General features: G+C 37.0%; 2 protein-coding genes across 2 annotated transcripts; one reads left to right on the top strand and one right to left on the bottom strand.

Annotated features, from left to right (window-relative positions):
• Window positions 1-565: 565 nt before the first annotated feature.
• Window positions 566-988, bottom strand: LOC138897189 (uncharacterized). Its single transcript, XM_070183149.1, has one exon. It carries the CDS (start codon window positions 986-988, stop codon window positions 566-568), a length of 423 nt encoding a protein of 140 aa, XP_070039250.1.
• A 34-nt stretch (window positions 989-1022) lies between these two features.
• LOC104115991 (putative glucose-6-phosphate 1-epimerase) lies at window positions 1023-6955 on the top strand. Its single transcript, XM_009626745.4, has 8 exons — window positions 1023-2380; window positions 2561-2635; window positions 4141-4197; window positions 4274-4425; window positions 4882-5016; window positions 5233-5335; window positions 6132-6231; window positions 6468-6955. The coding sequence occupies exons 1-8, from the start codon at window positions 2270-2272 to the stop codon at window positions 6689-6691; spliced, it is 957 nt and encodes a 318-aa protein (XP_009625040.1). The 5' UTR covers window positions 1023-2269; the 3' UTR covers window positions 6692-6955.
• The last annotated feature ends 12114 nt before the right edge of the window (window positions 6956-19069 follow it).

Below are 19069 nucleotides of genomic sequence, written 5' to 3'. Positions count from 1 at the left end.
CCATTACCAGGGCGAATAAGAACGGACTGAGCGCAGAACCTTGGTGTAATCCCATTACAACCGGAAATTGCTGAAAGTCGCCTTCTACTTTCCTAACCCGAGTCTTAGCCTCATCATACATGTCCTTAATCGCCATAATGTAGGGAACCGGCACACCTTTTGCCTCCAGGCATCTCCAAAGAACTTCTCTAGGAACCTTGTCATATGCTTTCTTTAGGTCAATAAACACCATGTGCAAATCCTTCTTTCTCTCTCTGTACAGTTCCACCAACCTTCTAACAATGTGTATAGCTTCTGTAGTCGAACGTTCCGACATGAACCCGAACTGGTTGTCGGATACAGACACTGTCATCCTCACCCTCGCTTCAACCACCCTCTCCCACACTTTCATGGTATGACTCAGTAATTTGATACCCCTATAATTGTTACAACTCTAGGTATCACCTTTGTTCTTATACAATGGAACCACCATACTCCACCTCCACTCATCTGTCATCCTCTTCACCTTAAAGATAACATTAAACAACCTAGTCTACCACTCCAAACCTGCTCTCCTCACACACTTTCAAAATTCCACCGGAATCTCGTCTGACCCGGTCGCTCTTCCCCTACTCATCTTACGCATAGCTCCCACGACCTCCTCAACCTCGATACGCCTGCAGTACCCAAAGTCACGGTGACTCTCGGAATGCTCCAATTCGCCTAACACAATATCTCGATCCCGTTCTTCATTCAGAAGTTTACGAAAGTAGGTCTGCCATCTCCTCTTAATCTGGGCATCTTCCATCAATACTCTACCATCTTCATCCTTGATGCATCTCACTTTGTCCAAATCACGAGCCTTCCTCTCTCTCAACTTGGTCAGCCGGAATAACTTCTTCTCCCCGCCTTTTTTCCCCAGTTCCTCGTACATACGCCCATAAACCGCAGTCTTAACCTCCGTGACCGCTAGCTTACCCTCCTTCCTAGCTATCTTATACCTGTCCATGCACGCAGGCCTCTTCAAAGACAAACAATCCCCAATTATTCCGAGAAATTAGGCACGATTTAATTAAGAGCAGTGAGCACTTCTTGGCAATCGAATTCCACCTCATCAATATTCTGATATCGATTTCGCGCAACAGATCCCTCTACACATTATCACATAAACCTCGGAGAAAAAGAAAGAAAAAAACACACACACCTGCCACTTCTCTCACTTAAGCAGTCTCTGAGAATTTAAAAAATTGGAGAAGTGTCGCAATCCCCAAATATGCCCCTTTTCCAAATATTTGACCGTTTTGTACATCTTCTTTGTACTTCCTCTATCACCACGCCCTCCTCCTTCCTCTCCCCAACATACTGTATATATAAAAAGATTTTATTTTTTCACATTTATTGTTAGTGAATATTTTTGCCTGCAAACCCAGGTTTTATTTAATATTCAGTTCTTGTTCAGTTTTTAATTAAATCTATATTACCCTTAATGTAAAATTTAACTTCTTTGTTTCCAGTTTGTTTGCATCACACTCCAGTTCCACCGTGCACTACATAATAAACTTCACTTTTTTCTTCTTTTCTAATATTGATAATTTTTTCTTTGTATCTTGAACTTGATTTTTCTTAAAGTTAAATGCTTATTCTTAAAATTTTATGGAATTATATGTATATTTACACTACATTCTCAGTTTTCTCAAATGGGGTTTCTCTAAATTTGATGTATTGTGGAGTAATAAGGAGGAAACTGCTTGGTTTCAATTTTAAAACTCAAGATTTGAATTTGGACTTGAAAATTTTGAAATTTTGAGATAAATTTATATATTAGGAATTCATAGAAGTTTGTTTGTAGTGCAGTTAAAGTTTCCCTCCTATATTTGTTTGTTTTATTGTCCATTTACTTTCAAGATTTTAGTTGTCTTTTTCTTAGGTAAATGTCACATTGCCTTGCCATGAATTTAGGCTGGGACTTGAATACTTTTGAATAATTGCCAAATGTCATATTTTGTATGTTTTACTTCTGTTGCTGATGTTGCTTTTATGTTATTTTGTTACAAAGTAGAAGTCTGATTTGAGTAAATGTAAATTGTATCTGAGTTGTATAGTGGGAAGGTACATTATAAGAATTTTGGATTACATTTGAGGTTCACTAGATTACAAGTTTTTTCCAGAGAGGATTGTGTTAAGTTAGTCGAAACGAATCCTCAATTTATTGGCATTGTCAGTTTCCGGGTTCAAATAGCATAAATAAGGGTTTTCAAGGCTGTAATAAGGCATTGAGTGCTTTTGGGAAATGGGGCACTATGCACCTGTCTGGGATCATAGGGCTTCGGTCGAAGTAACGAAAGATCCGAGTGGTATGAATCAGGTCACGCTTCGTAACCCTAAGGGTGCCTCTGTACAGGTTAGAATCTCTAAACCAATCTGTTAGTTTAATTAGATGTAATGATTTTATGATTCTAAATCGTCTGTTAGATCCGCAATCAATTAAAGAGAACTGTCATTGATGTTGTTATTTGACTCGTTTTGGAAATGAAAGACAATTTCCCTAATACGGCTATTGACACTTTTTGTCAAAATTCAGGTTAGCTTGCTCGGAGGACAAGTTACGTCTTGGCGGAATGATCGAGGTGAAGAGCTCCTATTCACCAGCAGTAAGGTGGAGGTTTCCATTTCAGTATTAGTAAAATTCTTACATTGGCTAATTTGACAAATGATACGAGGGTCTTGCCTGGCGATTCAAATCTTTCGTTGTAAGGTCGATGTCATGGGAATGAAATATGGGAATTTGGATTAAAGGTTTTAATCCAGGAGGTCACCGGGTTCGAGCCGTGGAAACAGCCTCTTGCAGAAATGCAGAGTAAGGCTGCGTACAATAGACCCTTGTGGTCCGGCCTCCCCGGACCCCGCACATAGTGCGAACTTAATACACCGGGCTGCCCTTTTAATTTGGATTAAAGGTTTCTAATATCGTAGTAGAAGACTTGGCGAAATTTTTTACTCCTTTAGATGCTTGCTTAAGTAGATCATCTATGTGCTGATATGAAATGCTAATTAAAGTGAAGTTCAGTGTTTATTTTCTTGTAGATTAGAGGGTAAAGTGAACTGGCAGTGTAGTCACTAGTTCAGATTGCTGTTGAAATTCCAGATGTCGAGGTGAATTCCTTGTATATGAGATGGTCATTCGAACAGGTAGAGAATGGAGAGAGCCCTCTTTTATAAGGAAATAATTAATGATAGGTATTGAGATTGCTGAAAGATGTGAATAGTAGTGTTGGTTGGGCTAGTCATATGCTCCTCTGTCCTATTTTCATCAATGTACTTTCTATTCTAGCCGGTCCCAGAATGTTATCTTTTTCAAAATGGTAAATCCTTCTCCTTACCAACAATTTAACTAATACTATAAATTATTAAGTACTGTTTTACATTAGTTCAAATTTAATAGTGTGACTTCTTTTGTACACTTATTCACTTCTTCACTTTACAAATTAAATACCTGAAACACTTCTCTACCAAGTTCATCTCTATGCAAATGTTTTGCGCTTAATCTTTGCTTAAGTCAAAGAGAGTCCAATACAGTCGGCATTTGATGATAAGATTAGTAAGGTGATTCTTCTAATTTATTTTGTCAGCAGTAGAGATGTTTGTAAGCATGAAAGATTTCATGTAAATCAATATATGTCATTATAGTGGGCGTAGAATGTTTCAACTTGGTGCTTTATAATGTACACAGGGTACTTATGAATCTTATGTCATCTGTTTCACCTGTAAACCAGTTTGTGTTAGTGTAGAAAGCTGTTTCAATAATCTTATCCTCTGAAAATAAGATTAACAGTGGTGAATTGTAACATGAACATGACTAAATTGGTCGTAGTTTCCCCATTATTATGATGAATCATTTCTCTGGACAGAAGAAGACTATATAAACACTTTCTCGGGATTCCTTGAGTTCATAAGGCTTGTTGGAAAACCCATCGTTACTTGATTTATCTGATCCCCTTATCTATTCTACCCCCATTTCCGCTATTATTAATGTTATTACTTTCTTTCTCTTTCCTCCCTTATTCAAAAAGAAGAATCTCGTGCTAAAAAGCGTAGTTCAAGTCCTCTGCAAGGCATAATATTGAGTATGCGTATTTACAAACAATTGCCTTTACAATTTAGGGCATTGTCAAATCTTCGAAAGCTGTACGAGGGGGAATCTCTGTTTTCTTTCCCCAGGTACGTCTAGAGGCTCATATCTTTGATAAATTTCTGCCGAATAACAGATCACGTGATTATCCTACTTATGCTGCAGTATGGAGTTGAGCAACATGGATCTGCCAGAAACAAAAATTGGACCATTGAAGACGACGCTCCATCTCTAAACTCTTTTGACACCCAAGGAAAATCTTTTGTTGATTTGCTGCTCAAACCATCAGAAGATGATCTGAAGTTCTGGCCTCATGCGTATGATCTTCACCTTGTACTCACCCAATTAAGAACACTTAATTTGGTCTAGCAATTTCGCCATGAATTTATGCAGCCAAAATGAAACAAGAAGGAAACAACCTCTTGCAGAAATGCAGGGTAAGACTGCGTACAGTAGACCCTTGTGGTCCCGCCCTTCCCTGGACCCTGTGCATAGCAAGAGCTTAGTGCACCGGGCTGCCTTTTTCCCACTTGTGGGATTTCACTGGGTTTGTTGTTGTTGTAATATGAAACAAGATGTCAAAATGTTTTAGAAAGAAGTTATGAGAGTCGAACTTTCTGGCTAGAAATGAAAGTGGAATTTTAAGTATTTTTCATGTTGGAACTGTATTACTTGGTGTAAATTTTCAACATTGAGTCTTTCAGTTCCATGGTTACTGTTTACAGCTGTAGTTTTCAAAGTTGTCGGTAAATATCTTTCTTCTGATGTTTCAGCTTTGAGTTTCGGCTTCGGGTTTCTCTTGCATCAGATGGAAGCCTGTCCTTGATATCTCGTATAAGAAACATCAACGGCAAACCGTTCAGCTTCTCATTTGCTTACCAAACATATTTCTCTGTTTCTGACATAAGGTATGTGGTTTCTCGTCGTTTTCATGTTCATGAATTTTCTTACTTCATCATGTCTATTGGCAATTTTATTAAAAGTTTAGTTTTCCTGGAAAAGCTTGAAAGCTATTCAAACTTAAGAGAAGAAAGAAGAGGAAGCAGTTTATCTGTACATCATTGTTCATTTAAGAGATTGATGATTTTATTTCTTTTAGAACTTAACATGAATCTTATCCACAGTGAAGTGCGGCTAGAAGGTTTAGAAACACTGGATTATCGTGACAATTTGTGCAAGAAAGAACTCTTTACGGAACAAGGAGATGCCATAACATTTGAAGCTGAGGTAAATCTATTTATCTCAAAAGTTTGTAATTTTAGATGTTCGATTAGTTGAAATCTTAAACTAGGTGGTATTGCGAATCACATTTTGAATAATGACTCAACTTAGATATTTGATATGTCCCTTGGTATTTAACACGGAAGGCAGAGACAAGTAGGGAAGCATCTTTCGATTGATGTTCAATAAGAAGATTTTTTCTGAATTTTGGACAGAAAGAATAAGTTCTTTTCCTTTTCTTTCCATGACCATAGCCAAGTCCAATTGATCTGGAATTGCAGGAAGTGCCCTTTTTGTTTTTCCTGAATTTCCACTTCAAAGTTAAGTTGTCTAAGCGTTATCTTAACGGTCTCTCATCATACATATAGTGTTAGTGGCACCCCTTGAGTTTTCAATTTGCTGGAGCAATGACATTTAACATAATATTCTCTCTGAATCAATTTATGTTACACTCTTTCCTTTTAGTCAATCCAAAAAGAATGACACATTTATATATATATTTTGTCTAAACTTCCTGTTTTATTTTTAATGAGATAATTTATAGCCATATAAATTTCTTTGGCTTATTTTTTACCACAAGTTTCAAAAATCTTTATTCTTTATTAAACTTCGTGCTCAGTCGCACATAATTTGGGACGGAAGGAGTAATAGATGTGGTTTTCTCTGAATTGTATTGCTTAACTTAAAGCACTCAGCTGCTTGCCATAACTTTCAGATCTGGAGCTTTTAGTTCTACTTTAGTAAATTGGACGTGTTAAACTATAAGGAGTTTGGGCTTAAAATTCTTCTTTATTTCTTTCAGATTGACCGCGTCTACCATAGTTCTCCAAATTGCATTGCTGTTCTTGATCATGAAAGGAAGCGAACATATCTGATAAGAAAGGAAGGGTTACCAGATATTGGTAAGTTGCATCAGTTCAACATCATTCTAACACTTGTGACTTGAACTTTCAACCTAAACCAATTTTCGGCCACCTTTGCCTCTGCACTTGGAGTCAAGAGGATTCAACAATTTATATATATACGAAAAAGATGTGGTTACTTTTACCCTATTTGCACAGTGCTATGTTTCCGCTATGTAGTTCTGTCCCTTCCTATGACTAAACCTTGTGTACCTGTTGCATCTTGTCTTGTTCAGTGCTATGGAATCCCTGGGAAAAGAAATCCAGAGCAATGGTGGATCTTGGCGACGCAGAGTACAGGAAGATGCTTTGTGTTGATGGAGCAGCAATTGAAAAACCCATAACTTTGAAGCCAGGAAAGGAGTGGACAGGTTGCGTGGAGCTTGTGGTTGTACCATCAACCCTTTGCAGCGACTTTAGTCCCTCCAAGTCTGGCCAAAAACGTTTTAGAAATCGCTAAATTGCTAAGGCGAGGGAATGTAGACTATTTTAAGTAGTTTCTACTTTCTCTAGGATGGGATCCATTTGCTAAATGACAGTGTAATTCACAGCCAGTGATTGTCAATGGTTGCTCCACTGTCTTATATTTGAAGGAGGGAAAAGTTTTCTAGACTATAATTGTTTTTTGTTTTGAAAGAGGGAAAGTTTTATTGTTTTATGTTTTGAAAGAGGGAAAGTTTTATAGACTATAATTGTTCCATTGCAGTACAATTTTTATTTCTGACTTCTATGCTTTATATTTATTTATTATTATGACGGTGGTGTTCTGCCAGCTTGCACGTATGACGTACCTCCACTACTCTATCACGTATTTGCTATTTCCTACCAGCATCAGTAGCGAAACCAGAAATTTCGCTAAAGATATTCAAGACCATAAAAACAAATATCTGGCTCATGTGAAATATGATTTTCCGCTATAGAGTGTTTCACTAATCACTCGAGCCTATTTAGCTCTGACCAACATATGATGAGGCCTATCTAGTTTTGACCAGTGCATATTGGGTCACTTTGTTCAGCAAGGTCAAGACAGATAAAAATTAATCACTTTGTACTTGCTAAAATTTGAATCATAATTTTCTATGGTTTTCACCTACGGTCACAATAAACGTATATTTTTCTTTTTAGTAGAAAAGAAGTTTAGTTGGGGTGAAAAGTGAAAGTGAGGGATAAATAATTAAATATAGTTCCCTAATTTGGTAAACAAAAGATATGAAAAATGTGCTGTTTGCATATCCAATATCTCTAACTTTTACTTTTCATCCACTAGTAAAAACAACCAAAGGTAAACATCGAATACTGTAACAAAAGAAAAAATCAATGATTTTCTCTATCTCCCCTTATCTTCGCAGAACTAAACAAGAGCAATAAATAGAATCTACGGTTGTGTTTGGTATGAAAAAAATATTTTTTTGGAAAATAAGCAGTTTTCTTACTTATTTTCTGATGTTGGGTTAGGTAACAAAAAATATTTAATTAAAAAATATATAGTTTAGGCAAACACCACAGGAAACAAAATGGGTAAGTGTGGGAGAGAGTGGTAGGTAACGATCTGGAAACCTGGGCAGGGGCGGCTCAATGATATTTGTGGCCTAAAGCCAAACTTCATTGAGGGGCCCTAAAATTTTTGTTGTAGAAGAAAACTCATAATTTTATTTGAAATTTATTTTTCTAGTTTTTTGAGATGCGAAATTATTAATAATTTATTTATAATCGATTTCTTCTAATAATTCTTTTTCAGTTGATAATATATTAATCCATTTAATCTCTCTTGAGACATTGTTGATCTTAAGTAAGATTTTATTAATTTTAATTTTGAAAATCTTCTTTCCGCTGAGGCAACTGTTACAGGAATTGTTAACATTATTCTATAAGCAATATAAGCATTTGAAAAAGAATCAAGTCTTTTTATATGATTAAGTATATCGATTAGAGTATCATCTTCTACATGTATTATTTTCCTTAAAACTATTAATTCAGAAAATAAGTCTAAACCATCAATATCAGAGTAACTATTATGTTTCAAAGAACATTCAAGGTTAAGACAATTTTTCTTTAAGTTCTCATCATCTAGAGATCTCATTTTTTTGCCACTAAATAGGAAACCAAAAATATTTTCATACGCTTCAATTGTTCAAATCTATTTTGAAGTGAAAAAATAGCTTGGTCTACTATGTATAAGAAGTAATCAACTCTAAAAGATTCTTCAAGAGACTTTGTAATTTCATTATCAGCATTCTCATCAAATTATTTCTTTTTATATATTACACGTTTATTACGAAATTCAGGTTCTATATTCAACTCGTATGCAATTTCCTTAGAAGAAATCACGGTAGTTGCAAATTCTTCTTCTCTATATTTTTTGAAAAAAAAAATCAAACTCCTAAGTTAATCTATGGCAACATCAATATGCATATCTTTTGATTGTAAATGTTTGCTAAATGAATTAACTGCAAATAGTATATCATACCAAATAGTCATACCAAGTAAAAACTTAAAATTTTCAAGCTCACAAGTTGCTAAACAACTAGCTTCACTTTTAGTTTTTGGATCCTCACTAACTTCTACTAATTTCAATAAAGCATTTCTTATTTGTAGAGTTTGAAATCGTATTGCTTTAATACATTCAATACGACTTTCCCAACGCGTTTGTGATAATGATTTAAGAGTTAGGCTGGGTACATTATCTTCTAAAAATTTCCATCGCAAAAATATATTCCTTTTCCAATTGTTCTCCAACAGTCTCTTTTCCTTGAAACTTGCATTTTTTTTCTTTTCAAATACTTAATATTGTTAAAAAGAATGGACAAAATACATTAACTGTTAGAAAATTTTGGACCCCTACAAATAAGGAGCCCTAAGCAAGTGCTTTACTTGCTTGGTCATTAGGCCGACCCTGAGCCTGGGTGGTAGTGGCGAGGGTAGGGGTTAAGGGGTTGGAGGTAGGGCGTTAGGGTGGGATTAGGGGCGGTGGGGAAAGGGGTCGGGGGTCGGGTGGGAGTGGTGGGGAGTGGAGGGCGGGAAATAGGGTGGTTAATGTTGAAAAAGAGTTCTTAAAAATATTTTTCCTCCTTTTATAGGGAAGTCATTTTCCTACATGAGAAAAGTATTTTTCAAAATATTTTTGCCAACCAAACATGAAAAAACTAGTACCAAACACACCCTAAATCTTAATAGATTAATAAGAGGTAAATATCAATGTTTATTCTTGATGCGATTAATAATAACTGTATCATAATTATATTTGAATTGTATCAGATACATCAATCCTAAAACATAATTATATCATACTTGTATCACAATTGTATCTAACTTGTATCCGGTACATTAATATCCAAAATAATACCTGATATAATACTAATAAAGTAATATACAATTATCATATATTTGTGATACAAACTGTGAAATTCGTCACGAACTCACAGCTGCTCGTAACAATATACAATGAATATACAATTATCATACATTTGTAATACAATTCATGCAACAATTATGAAAAATATACAATTAGAATACAATCGCGATACATTTCTGAAAAATTGTGATACAATTATAATTTTCTTCTTCTTCAAGTTTCAATCATAACTCTACACTAAAAATCTAATATAATTATATTGTAATTATATTAGTATTTTATCGAGTATTATTTTGGGTATTGATGTATCATATACAAGTCACATACAATAAAGATTTTAGAAAGAAAGAAAATAAGATTCAAAACTTACCCACAACTTGATTCTAGAGTAATATTCTGAATTTTGTTTGCATTGTATCAATAAGAAATAGAGATTTTGGGTAATCAGTAAGAAAGAGAGAGATTGGGTTTGAAAATCTTTAGAAAAGGAAAAGAATAGGAAATTTGGGAGGGAGGGAGTATAAAAATAAAAAAGAGATTTTGTGTCATTATTAAGAAAGAGAGAAAAAAGAAACAAAATCTTAAATGTAGGGGAGGGTTATTGGAAATGGGGGTAGGTGTCGTGTAACTTATAGGCTAGAATTAAGGGATCTTGAATTTTTATTTTTTTTTATATTTATTTTTTATGGTTTTGTTTATAACTTGTAAATATAGATATACAAAGAGACTTAATAAGGAACCTAAATAAATATGGTAAATAGGTTTCTATTATAGTATAGCTAGGTAAAAATTCCAAACTTTTTAGTGATTAGTAGTATGGAGAATGTCGGTTGCTAGTGTATTTTTAATGTATAGAAGGGTTTTTGACAAATTTATCCGCATTCGATGTTTGTTTACCCGTAGAATGGTACAGTTAAATATGTTACATGGTTTATAGACAAACGAACTGATTTGATCCAAAAATGATAATGAAATAAGATTAAAAGTAAGACTTAGTGTTTAAAAATGAAAAAGATGACAAGCCTGGCTCCGAGAACAGTGTTTTCGAGAACAGGAATGAGAACACCGTAAAAGAGTAAATAAAATTATTTAATTGAGAGCGAAAATGGAATACAACATATGTTTTGCCAAGAATATCCTCCCTTACAATGGTTGTTGAGCTTGTTATTTATAGCTATACCCAGGGAAATAAGATCCCAGGATCAAACCCCACTTAAATAATAATAAATGAGTCATTGATGAATATGTAACGGCAGACCATGAATACAAATATTCTATGCAACGGCTGACCATTTAATGTTAGAGAATATTTTTCATTCAATTCTATTTGATGGTAAATATTTGACATGATCCCGTTGACCATGCTTCCTTCGGGATTTATTCGATGCCAATTGCAGTTGTTGTTCTCGGTACTGGTTGTTACTTGATTCGTCTTTTACCTGTCTTCGGTTCCACGTGTCATGCTATTATTCGAGAATTTACCATAACTCGATTTTACCATATATAGATAGCCCCCCTGCTTTCCGGTGGCATATCTTTATATCACCGAGAAGTTAGTGAAAATCCCTTTCTTGGTGAAAAATCTTCTGAACAGTCTCTGACGCTTGAAAGGACGCACGTTTTCTCGCATTTAATACTCCGAACACGTGTTGCCTCATGATTCAGCAATATTTTTGCTGGTTCTCGAGGTAATCATGACCATGATTTTTACCGCCTATATTTTTACTTCTACTCATCATTTTACCGCTTTTACTTCCAAAATTTCCATAAGTTTATTGTCTTCTTTGCACTCAACCTCTTCCTGCTTAGAAAAATTTCATCATCTCTAACTTTTTCTGAAAATTTTATTGCCTTCTTACTACCATGGCTTCTTCTACTGCACCTTTTAGAAACTTTGCCCGAAGAGAAGCAAAGACAAAGAAGCTGACGTTGATGCTGATCCTCTCACCGTAAACACCATCATACCCAAACACCTCAGTACCGTTAATGACTTCCAAGAGAAAGTTCCATCTGCGTCTCCACATACTTGGGCCGTCAGTAGGTACCCCTCCTCCATTCGCCCTTCTAGTATACCTGCAGTGAAGGAGGACTGCAACTACCCTGATCTAACATCCTCAATCCGGATATGATAGAGCGACTTAACTTTACTAATGAGGGATTTAAGTATGTCTATGCGTATCCATTCACCTTGGGTCCGTTTTCCTTGGGGACGAGTGAAGGTTTCGACCCCATGATTTTAGAGTTTTGCCATCGGTACCAGGTCTGCTTAGCAAAAGTAGGCCCATATATATAGCGAAAGGTGGCTTGTCTACGGCAGTTGTGCATAGAGATTGGGAAAATCCTAACCCTGGTACATATGATGAATCTCTACTCCCCCCAAAATTTTCCGTAGGGGAGTAATAAATTTCAGCAAACGTAGCCACCACGCCCTTCTTACCAGCATAGATGATGATAGTGACCGTGGATGGATGTAGCAGTTTGTCATCATTACTACCAGGGATATCATCCCGGCCATAGCTTCGTCTTTTCCTGAATCATGGAACTGTTTTCGTAAGTTTGTGATTTATTCATCTCTTTCCTTCTAAAAAAGACCGTTATCCGTTATCGTTGACTTTTTTGTTTCCGTTGTTTCAGCTACTCGGTGGGAACCACCAAGGGTTCAAGGCCTGGACCAGTGAGTTTAGAAGATTCTGGACATTACAATACCAGAATCCCGTCGGTATAAGGAAACAACCCCCAAATATGGGTAGAAGGCCAAGAACCATGGTAAATGGAGTCCTTTTTCCTTTTGTCGTTGTATAAACATAGGTAATTTTGTTAACTCCATATTTTGCTTGATTCAAGACTCTGCAGGGCACTGTTACATGCCCCGAGGTTGATGTTTTGGTTGAACCCGAGGAGGTCGCGAGGGTGCTATAAGGTGTCCTTGCTCGAAGTGGTGCACACGGTCATGATTCCAGTGAAGGTGCTTCCTTTGGAGTCCCCAGCCAAAGAACAAAAAACCAAAAAGGCGACGTTCTTCCTTGGCTCGGGCTCAAAATAAAAAGGCAAAGAAGGCAACGACCGATCCAACCATAGTGGTCGTTGTAGAGGATGGGGAAGCCAGTGATGAAGTGGCCCCCTTTCAAAGGAAAAGAATATCTTCATCAGCTTAATTAGAAGCTCAATCGGGAGAGCTTCAAGACCCGATCGCAGATGAGGTCCAAGCACTTTGGGGTGAGATGGAGATAATAGAGGATGCTGATTCTCGCTGTCCAACCCCTATTGCTGTCTCTGGTCCAAGGAGCTCGGACCCCGGGCCTCTTCTGCCTTCGAACACTGAGCAACCAATAATTATTGTTGCTCGTTGATGGTAGGCTAGAATCCTGTGTTTTAGTTGTCATTTGCACTCTAATTACTGTATTTTACTTGTGTTTGAGCTTAAATATTAGTGTATTGCACTTATTATATGTTTTATTCCTTGCAGAAAGTGATTTCGAGTTAAAAAGATATTCGGGAGCTAAATTGAACAAGTTGGAGCTTTGAAGTCTGAGTAAAAGCCCAAGGGATTAAATCGGGATCACATTCGGGGGGTGGAGGACCGAGTCTGGATATCAAAAATCGATGAAACGAAGTTACTCTTTTAAACTTGCACAGCTGCAGTGCATGGAGTGGCGCGATAGTGCTTTTGTGTTGCTCCTGTCAGAACATGCTCTCTGAACCTCTCCACTAGCGCCCCGCATGGGGCGGCGCGTGTGTATACATTTCTCAGATTATTTTTCCTAGTTCATCTTGGAAAGGGTAGATTCGTCCGGGGCTATTCCTATATGGTATAAATACATTAAAAATGTTTTAGAAGGGACTTTTGACCTTGGAAGCTTTGGGAGAGCATTGGAGGTAACAAGACATGATTATGGAGTAATTTCCCTAGGGTTTGGATGGATATGGTATTTTGAGTGTTGTTTGTAGATTCAAATCTAGTTTAATGGTTTGAATACGTTTATGGAGATTTAAATTGATTGCGAAATTATTCATCATTTTATTTAATCGAAAGAGGAATATTTTGGTGATTATCTTTGTATTATTTTATTTGGTTTAATTTAGCGATTCTTCTAAGTAACCGAGAGAGCTTTTTGAATTGTTGATTAAACCAAGTTAGGAGAATATTCGAGAGATGTTTTCCTAAAGACTAGTCCATTAACGTGTTCTTGCATATCTTCACAGTGCTTTATATTAGTTTTTCTCCTAGAGTTCAGATTTAATCGAGAGAGTAATCTTGACCTTATGTTTAAGATAATTATCGAGTGAATTCGTGAGAATAATTAGAACAATAAATGTGAATTTAAACAGAGTTAAATCTCCAATGACTATCTTGCACCTATCATGTCATGGCTCTTATTTCTCATATTGATAGCCAACCATTTTAGTTCAACTTTTACTCTCTATGATCAATCTCAATTAGCCATAATCTTATTTTGTAGTTAATTATAGTTAGTAATTACCTCAATCAAGTATTGATCATCATGCATAGCAATTAAGCTAGAAATTACTCGAACATTATTCAAATCCAATCCCTATGGAGACGATAATTAAACTATACTATCTTTGGCTAGCGAGCATTAATTTCGTGTTGTGTTTTGCGCTCGTCACTCATGTCGCAGCTGCTTCTCAACCTTTAATGCCAACAACTTCACACCCCTCAACACCAGTTATACCTTCGCCACTAGCACCCATTGCATCTCCTCCACTGGTAACAGATGTACGAGAGGAGGGTGCTTCTCCTCCCCGGTCTCCCGACCATGGGAATTTAGGGCACAAATACTCACCCCCTTCCCAGATCCTTGAGGGAGGAGGAGTGCTACTTTTTTTGTTTTGAAGGAGTGCCATCTGCTGTCCAGGCTGGTGGAGCTTGCAAACTACCTGAAGCCGCTAGCTTCAGAGAAAGATAAGAAGAAAATAGGATCCCTTTCGAGGGAGTTCTTGGTGAACAATGCCATGCACAACGCAACAACGGTACCGTACTTGTCTTCTTATAATTAACTTTCCATTTATAGCACATGAGTTGTCCTTGCCGATCAAGATATTATATTATAGCACGTGAGATGTCCGTGCAGCACCTGAGTTGTCCGTTGGTGTGGATAGTTGCATTTAATAATATTTGGTCATTGGACCTAGAATGGGTACTATCAAATTTTATTACGGTATATTGGGAGGATAATATTGAAAGTCGTCTTAAAAGGTGATTATGACTTGTTGATTTGATAAGGGGTTATGAGATTCCACGTGTTTCTTTCATTATCAATAGTGTACGAAGGTTTTAGAAAGAGGTTTTGTTTGATATGGGGTTTAATACCAATACCAGGTTGGTTTTGAGTAGTTACTGTGATCGAGAATGGTGATGCGAGTATGTGAGTTGTGTAGTATGTTATGCGATTATATATGGAGTTATGGCTATGACTTGATACAATTTGTCCAGACTTATATAGTGTATAGATATGAGATTCGGGTCTTGAAAAGAAATTCTGAATGTTGGAAACTGAATTCCAAGGTTTATGGGCTAAGGCTGAAGTAATGATCTTCAATTACGTGGTATTGTCAGGCTTATATGGAATAGGGTGGCGTGGGATCACCCCCGGGTATATGAGTGCTAAGATGGAATAGTGATGTGATGGCTTGGAAACAATTCTTGACACGTTCAAGGACAAACGTGTGTTTAAGTGGGGGAGAATTTAATGACCCGACCGGTCGTTTTAAGTATTACAACCCTATTTCCCCATTTACTACTCAATTTATGCTTTATAGTTGTTATGTGACTCGACAAGGTGATTGGTTCGAGTCCGGTGAGGTTTTGGAATGAATTGGAACACTTAGTTCTAAGGTTTAAAGCTTAGGTTAAAATAGTGACCACATGTCGACTTATGTGTAAACGAACCTGGAATAGAATTTTGATTATTCCAATAGCTCCGTATGGTGATTTTGGACTTAGGAGCGTGTCCGAAAAGTTATTTGGAAGCCTGTAGCTAAATTAGGCTTGAAATGGCTAAAATAGAAATTTAAGTTTAGAAGTTTGACCGAGGAGTTGACTTTTTGATATTGGGGCCGGAATTTGATTCTGAAAATTGAAATACCTCCGTTATGTCATTTATAACTTGTGTGCAAAATTTGATGTCAATCGGAATTGATTTGATAGGTTTCGGCATCGAATGTAGAATTTCGAATTTGTTAGTTTTAAATAGGCTTGAATTGGGTTGCGATTCGTGTTTTAGTGTTGTTCAATACAATTTGAGGCCTCGACTAAGTTTGAGTCATATTATGGGATTTGTTAGTATACTTGATTGGGGTCCCATGGGCTCAGATGAGTTTTGGAAGAGTTTTTGGAAGTGGTTTTGGAAGAGTTTGGTGTTTTGAGCATAAGCATATAATGATCCAAAGGTCCATTTTTAGATCTAGAGATCAAAATTAGATTTTGAGACTTCCGGGATTTTGATAATGAATTATAGGAGTGGTATGGAAAGTTTGGTCTAATTTCATTAAGTCACGATTAGGGTTTTAGCGTGAAACATGAGTTAATTATTTAACGAGCAAAATTGGTACTGTATTGAGCAAATGAGCTCCGAATTGAGTTTTGATTGAATAACTAGGTCTGTATTATTATTTTTGACTCATAGGAACAAGAATCGTCGAATTCCAAGTTGGTATGATGGAGTTAGAGCCTTTTTAATGAACAAATAACTACTTGTGCAAGAAAGTTTTAGTGTGGACTTTTAGTGAAGGAAAATGGATTTTTAGTAACGGAAAAAGGACTTTTAGTGGTAGATGGGTAGAAACTTAAGGACCAAAAATGGTCATTTCATTTTGGATTTTTGGAGCACGATTCTTGGGCGATTTTGAGGATTTCTTCACGACTTCGACTTGGGTAAGTGTCCTATATCCAAAAATGATTATATTTCATAAATCCATGGTTATATTCATCATTTATTTCGGATTTAAATGGAAGAAATCAATTTTTGCAAAACTTTTCAAGAACGAAAAATTTAGATTTGGAGGTCGAGTTGTTATCGGAATTTGATAAAATTGGTATGGTTGGACTCGTAATTGAATGGGTTGTCGGATTTTGTGAGTTTCGTCGGATTCCGAGACGTGGGCCCTAGGGGCAAATTTTGAGTTAAATTTCATATTGTGTTGGAAAATTAGTATTTTCATATGGAATTAATTTCTTTAATTAGTATTGACTGAATTGAATTAACGGTGGCTAGATTTGAGGCGTTCGGAGGCTGATTCGCGAGGCAAAGGCATAGCAGAATAAAGAATTACACAGTTCGAGGTAAGTAACAATTCTAAATTTGGTCATGAGGGTATGAAACCTCGGATTATGAGTTATGTGATCGGTTTTGAGGTGACACACATGCTAGGTGACGGGCGTGTGGGTCTTAGTTCTAACATTTAATACTATGTTCTTAGTATCTAGGAGTCAAGTAAGGCATGAGGCAAGAAGGTCACGTGATTCTACAAGACACAATTTATAACATAATTTACCCTCGAGCATGGTTAACCCTGGCACATGCATATATGCTCGTCACCTCATATATGTATCACCCCCGCATATAGCAAACAATGTCAAATAGTAGGAAAAATTTTCTCAACAATGTTAGGCAAGACACTTACCTCAATTCGGCTAACTTAATACTCAATTTAGCTTTTTCCATTACAAATTCACCTTCGCTCGGCTCAATCTAGCCAAAGACGACTTAAATACATCACACAATGCAAGGGAAAAAATATTTCAATTAATAAAGCTGTGATTTTTATACAATTTCTAAAAGGTCAACAAAAGTCAACCCCCGGGCCCGCCAGGTCAAAACCCGGGTCCAAGGGTAGGTCTTTACTACCCATAGCCTCACGAGTCCAAATACATATTTTGTTTCGAAATCCGAGTCCTATTCAACTCTCAAATCCCAAATTTTTATTTTTCAAGGTTTTGACAAATTCACCAAATTTTTCCTAGATTCTCATGAATTTGATGTTAAATCATGAAATGTAGTTGAGAATTGAATAGAGGCACTTACCCAATGATTTTGTATGAGAATCCCTTCACAAAATCACCTCCCATTGAAGCTAGGGTTCAAAATATAACAAAATGAAGCTAAGTCTCGGAATTCTCAGCTATATGCAGGCTGCGGATGTCACATTTGCGACATGGGGTTCGCAAATGCTAACCCCGAAAATGCGAACAACTAATCACAAAAGCGAAGTTTTGAAATTCTCTGCTGCCTTTGCAAATGCGACCAAAAAGGTCGCAAATGCGAATACTGGTCCTTCGCAAAAGCGACCAGTTGGTCGCAAAAGCGAACTAACCTCGCTTAGGCCTTTATTGCAAATGCGATACTGAGTCCGCAAATGCGAACTCAATAGGCTTTGCTAAAGCAGAAAATTCTTCGCAAATACGAGTTCTTTCCCCAGCAGCATAGCTTCGCAAATGCGAGGCTGCTTTATAATTGCGATAATCGCATTTGCAACAAAAACATCGCAAATGCGATGACACCAGTACCAACACTCAAAATCATAAAAAATCATTTCGGATCCAATCCTAAACTCACCCGAGCCCCCAAGGCTCCAAACCAACTATGCACCCAAGTCCAGAAACATAACAAGAACTCGCTCACACGATCAAATCATCAAAATAACCTCTATAAGCATGAATCGGATGCCAAAACGCATGAAGATCAAAGTAAACTTTAAAAACTCCTAGAATCGCAGCCGAGCGCCCGAACCATATCAAATCAACTCCAAATGGCGCTAAATTTTGCAAACAAGTTCTATATGACAAAAACCAACCTACCCGAGGCTTCAAATCATGCATACCAACCTTGAAACAACGAGTTGCACCTCAAGTAAAAATCAATGAACTTTAAAATTTCAACTTTTACAACCGATGCCGAAACCTATCAAAACACGTCCAATTGACCTCGAATTTTGCACACACATCACATTTGACATTACGGACCTACTCCAACTTTCGGAATCGAAATCCGACCCCGATAGCGAAAAGTCCACTCCTGGTCAAACTTCCCAAAAAATCTAACTTCCGCCATTTCAAGACGAAATCGACTACGGACCTCCAAATTACAATCCGGACGCGCTCCTAAGTCCAAAATCAGCCAATGGAGCTAACGGAACTAACGAAACTTCATTCCGAGATCCAATGCTAAAAGGTCAAACTTGGTCAACTCTCAACCTAGAGCTTAAATCTTGAAGTTCATTATTCCAAATCGATTCCGGATAACTTGGAAACCAACACCGACGATTTACGCAAATCATAATACATCATGCAGGGATACCCGAACCCTCAAACTACCGAGAAAAAGTGCAAATGCTCAAAATGACCAGTTGGGTCGTTACAATATACGAGTTGTTACCGTGTAGGACTGTTATAACTTTATCTGGACGAAATAGGAAAAATCCCGTCACACAGGGTCCAGGCCAGTGCTTGGCCATAGCGCTACAAGC

Source organism: Nicotiana tomentosiformis, chromosome 8 (assembly GCF_000390325.3).
Source record: "Nicotiana tomentosiformis chromosome 8, ASM39032v3, whole genome shotgun sequence".
Taxonomy (NCBI): domain Eukaryota; kingdom Viridiplantae; phylum Streptophyta; class Magnoliopsida; order Solanales; family Solanaceae; genus Nicotiana; species Nicotiana tomentosiformis.
The sequence above is the reverse complement of the archived record's forward strand: the minus strand, read 5'-3'. Positions and strand labels throughout refer to the sequence as shown.

Bases quoted from the DNA above. Each gene is read 5' to 3' on its own strand.
- LOC138897189 (XM_070183149.1), bottom strand. From the start codon at position 988: ATGGACAGGTATAAGATAGCTAGGAAGGAGGGTAAGCTAGCGGTCACG.
- LOC104115991 (XM_009626745.4), top strand. From the start codon at position 2,270: ATGGGGCACTATGCACCTGTCTGGGATCATAGGGCTTCGGTCGAAGTA. The intron at 2,381-2,560 runs GTTAGAATCTCT...GTCAAAATTCAG, and splicing joins CTAAGGGTGCCTCTGTACAG to GTTAGCTTGCTCGGAGGACA. The intron at 2,636-4,140 runs GTGGAGGTTTCC...TTTACAATTTAG, and splicing joins TCCTATTCACCAGCAGTAAG to GGCATTGTCAAATCTTCGAA.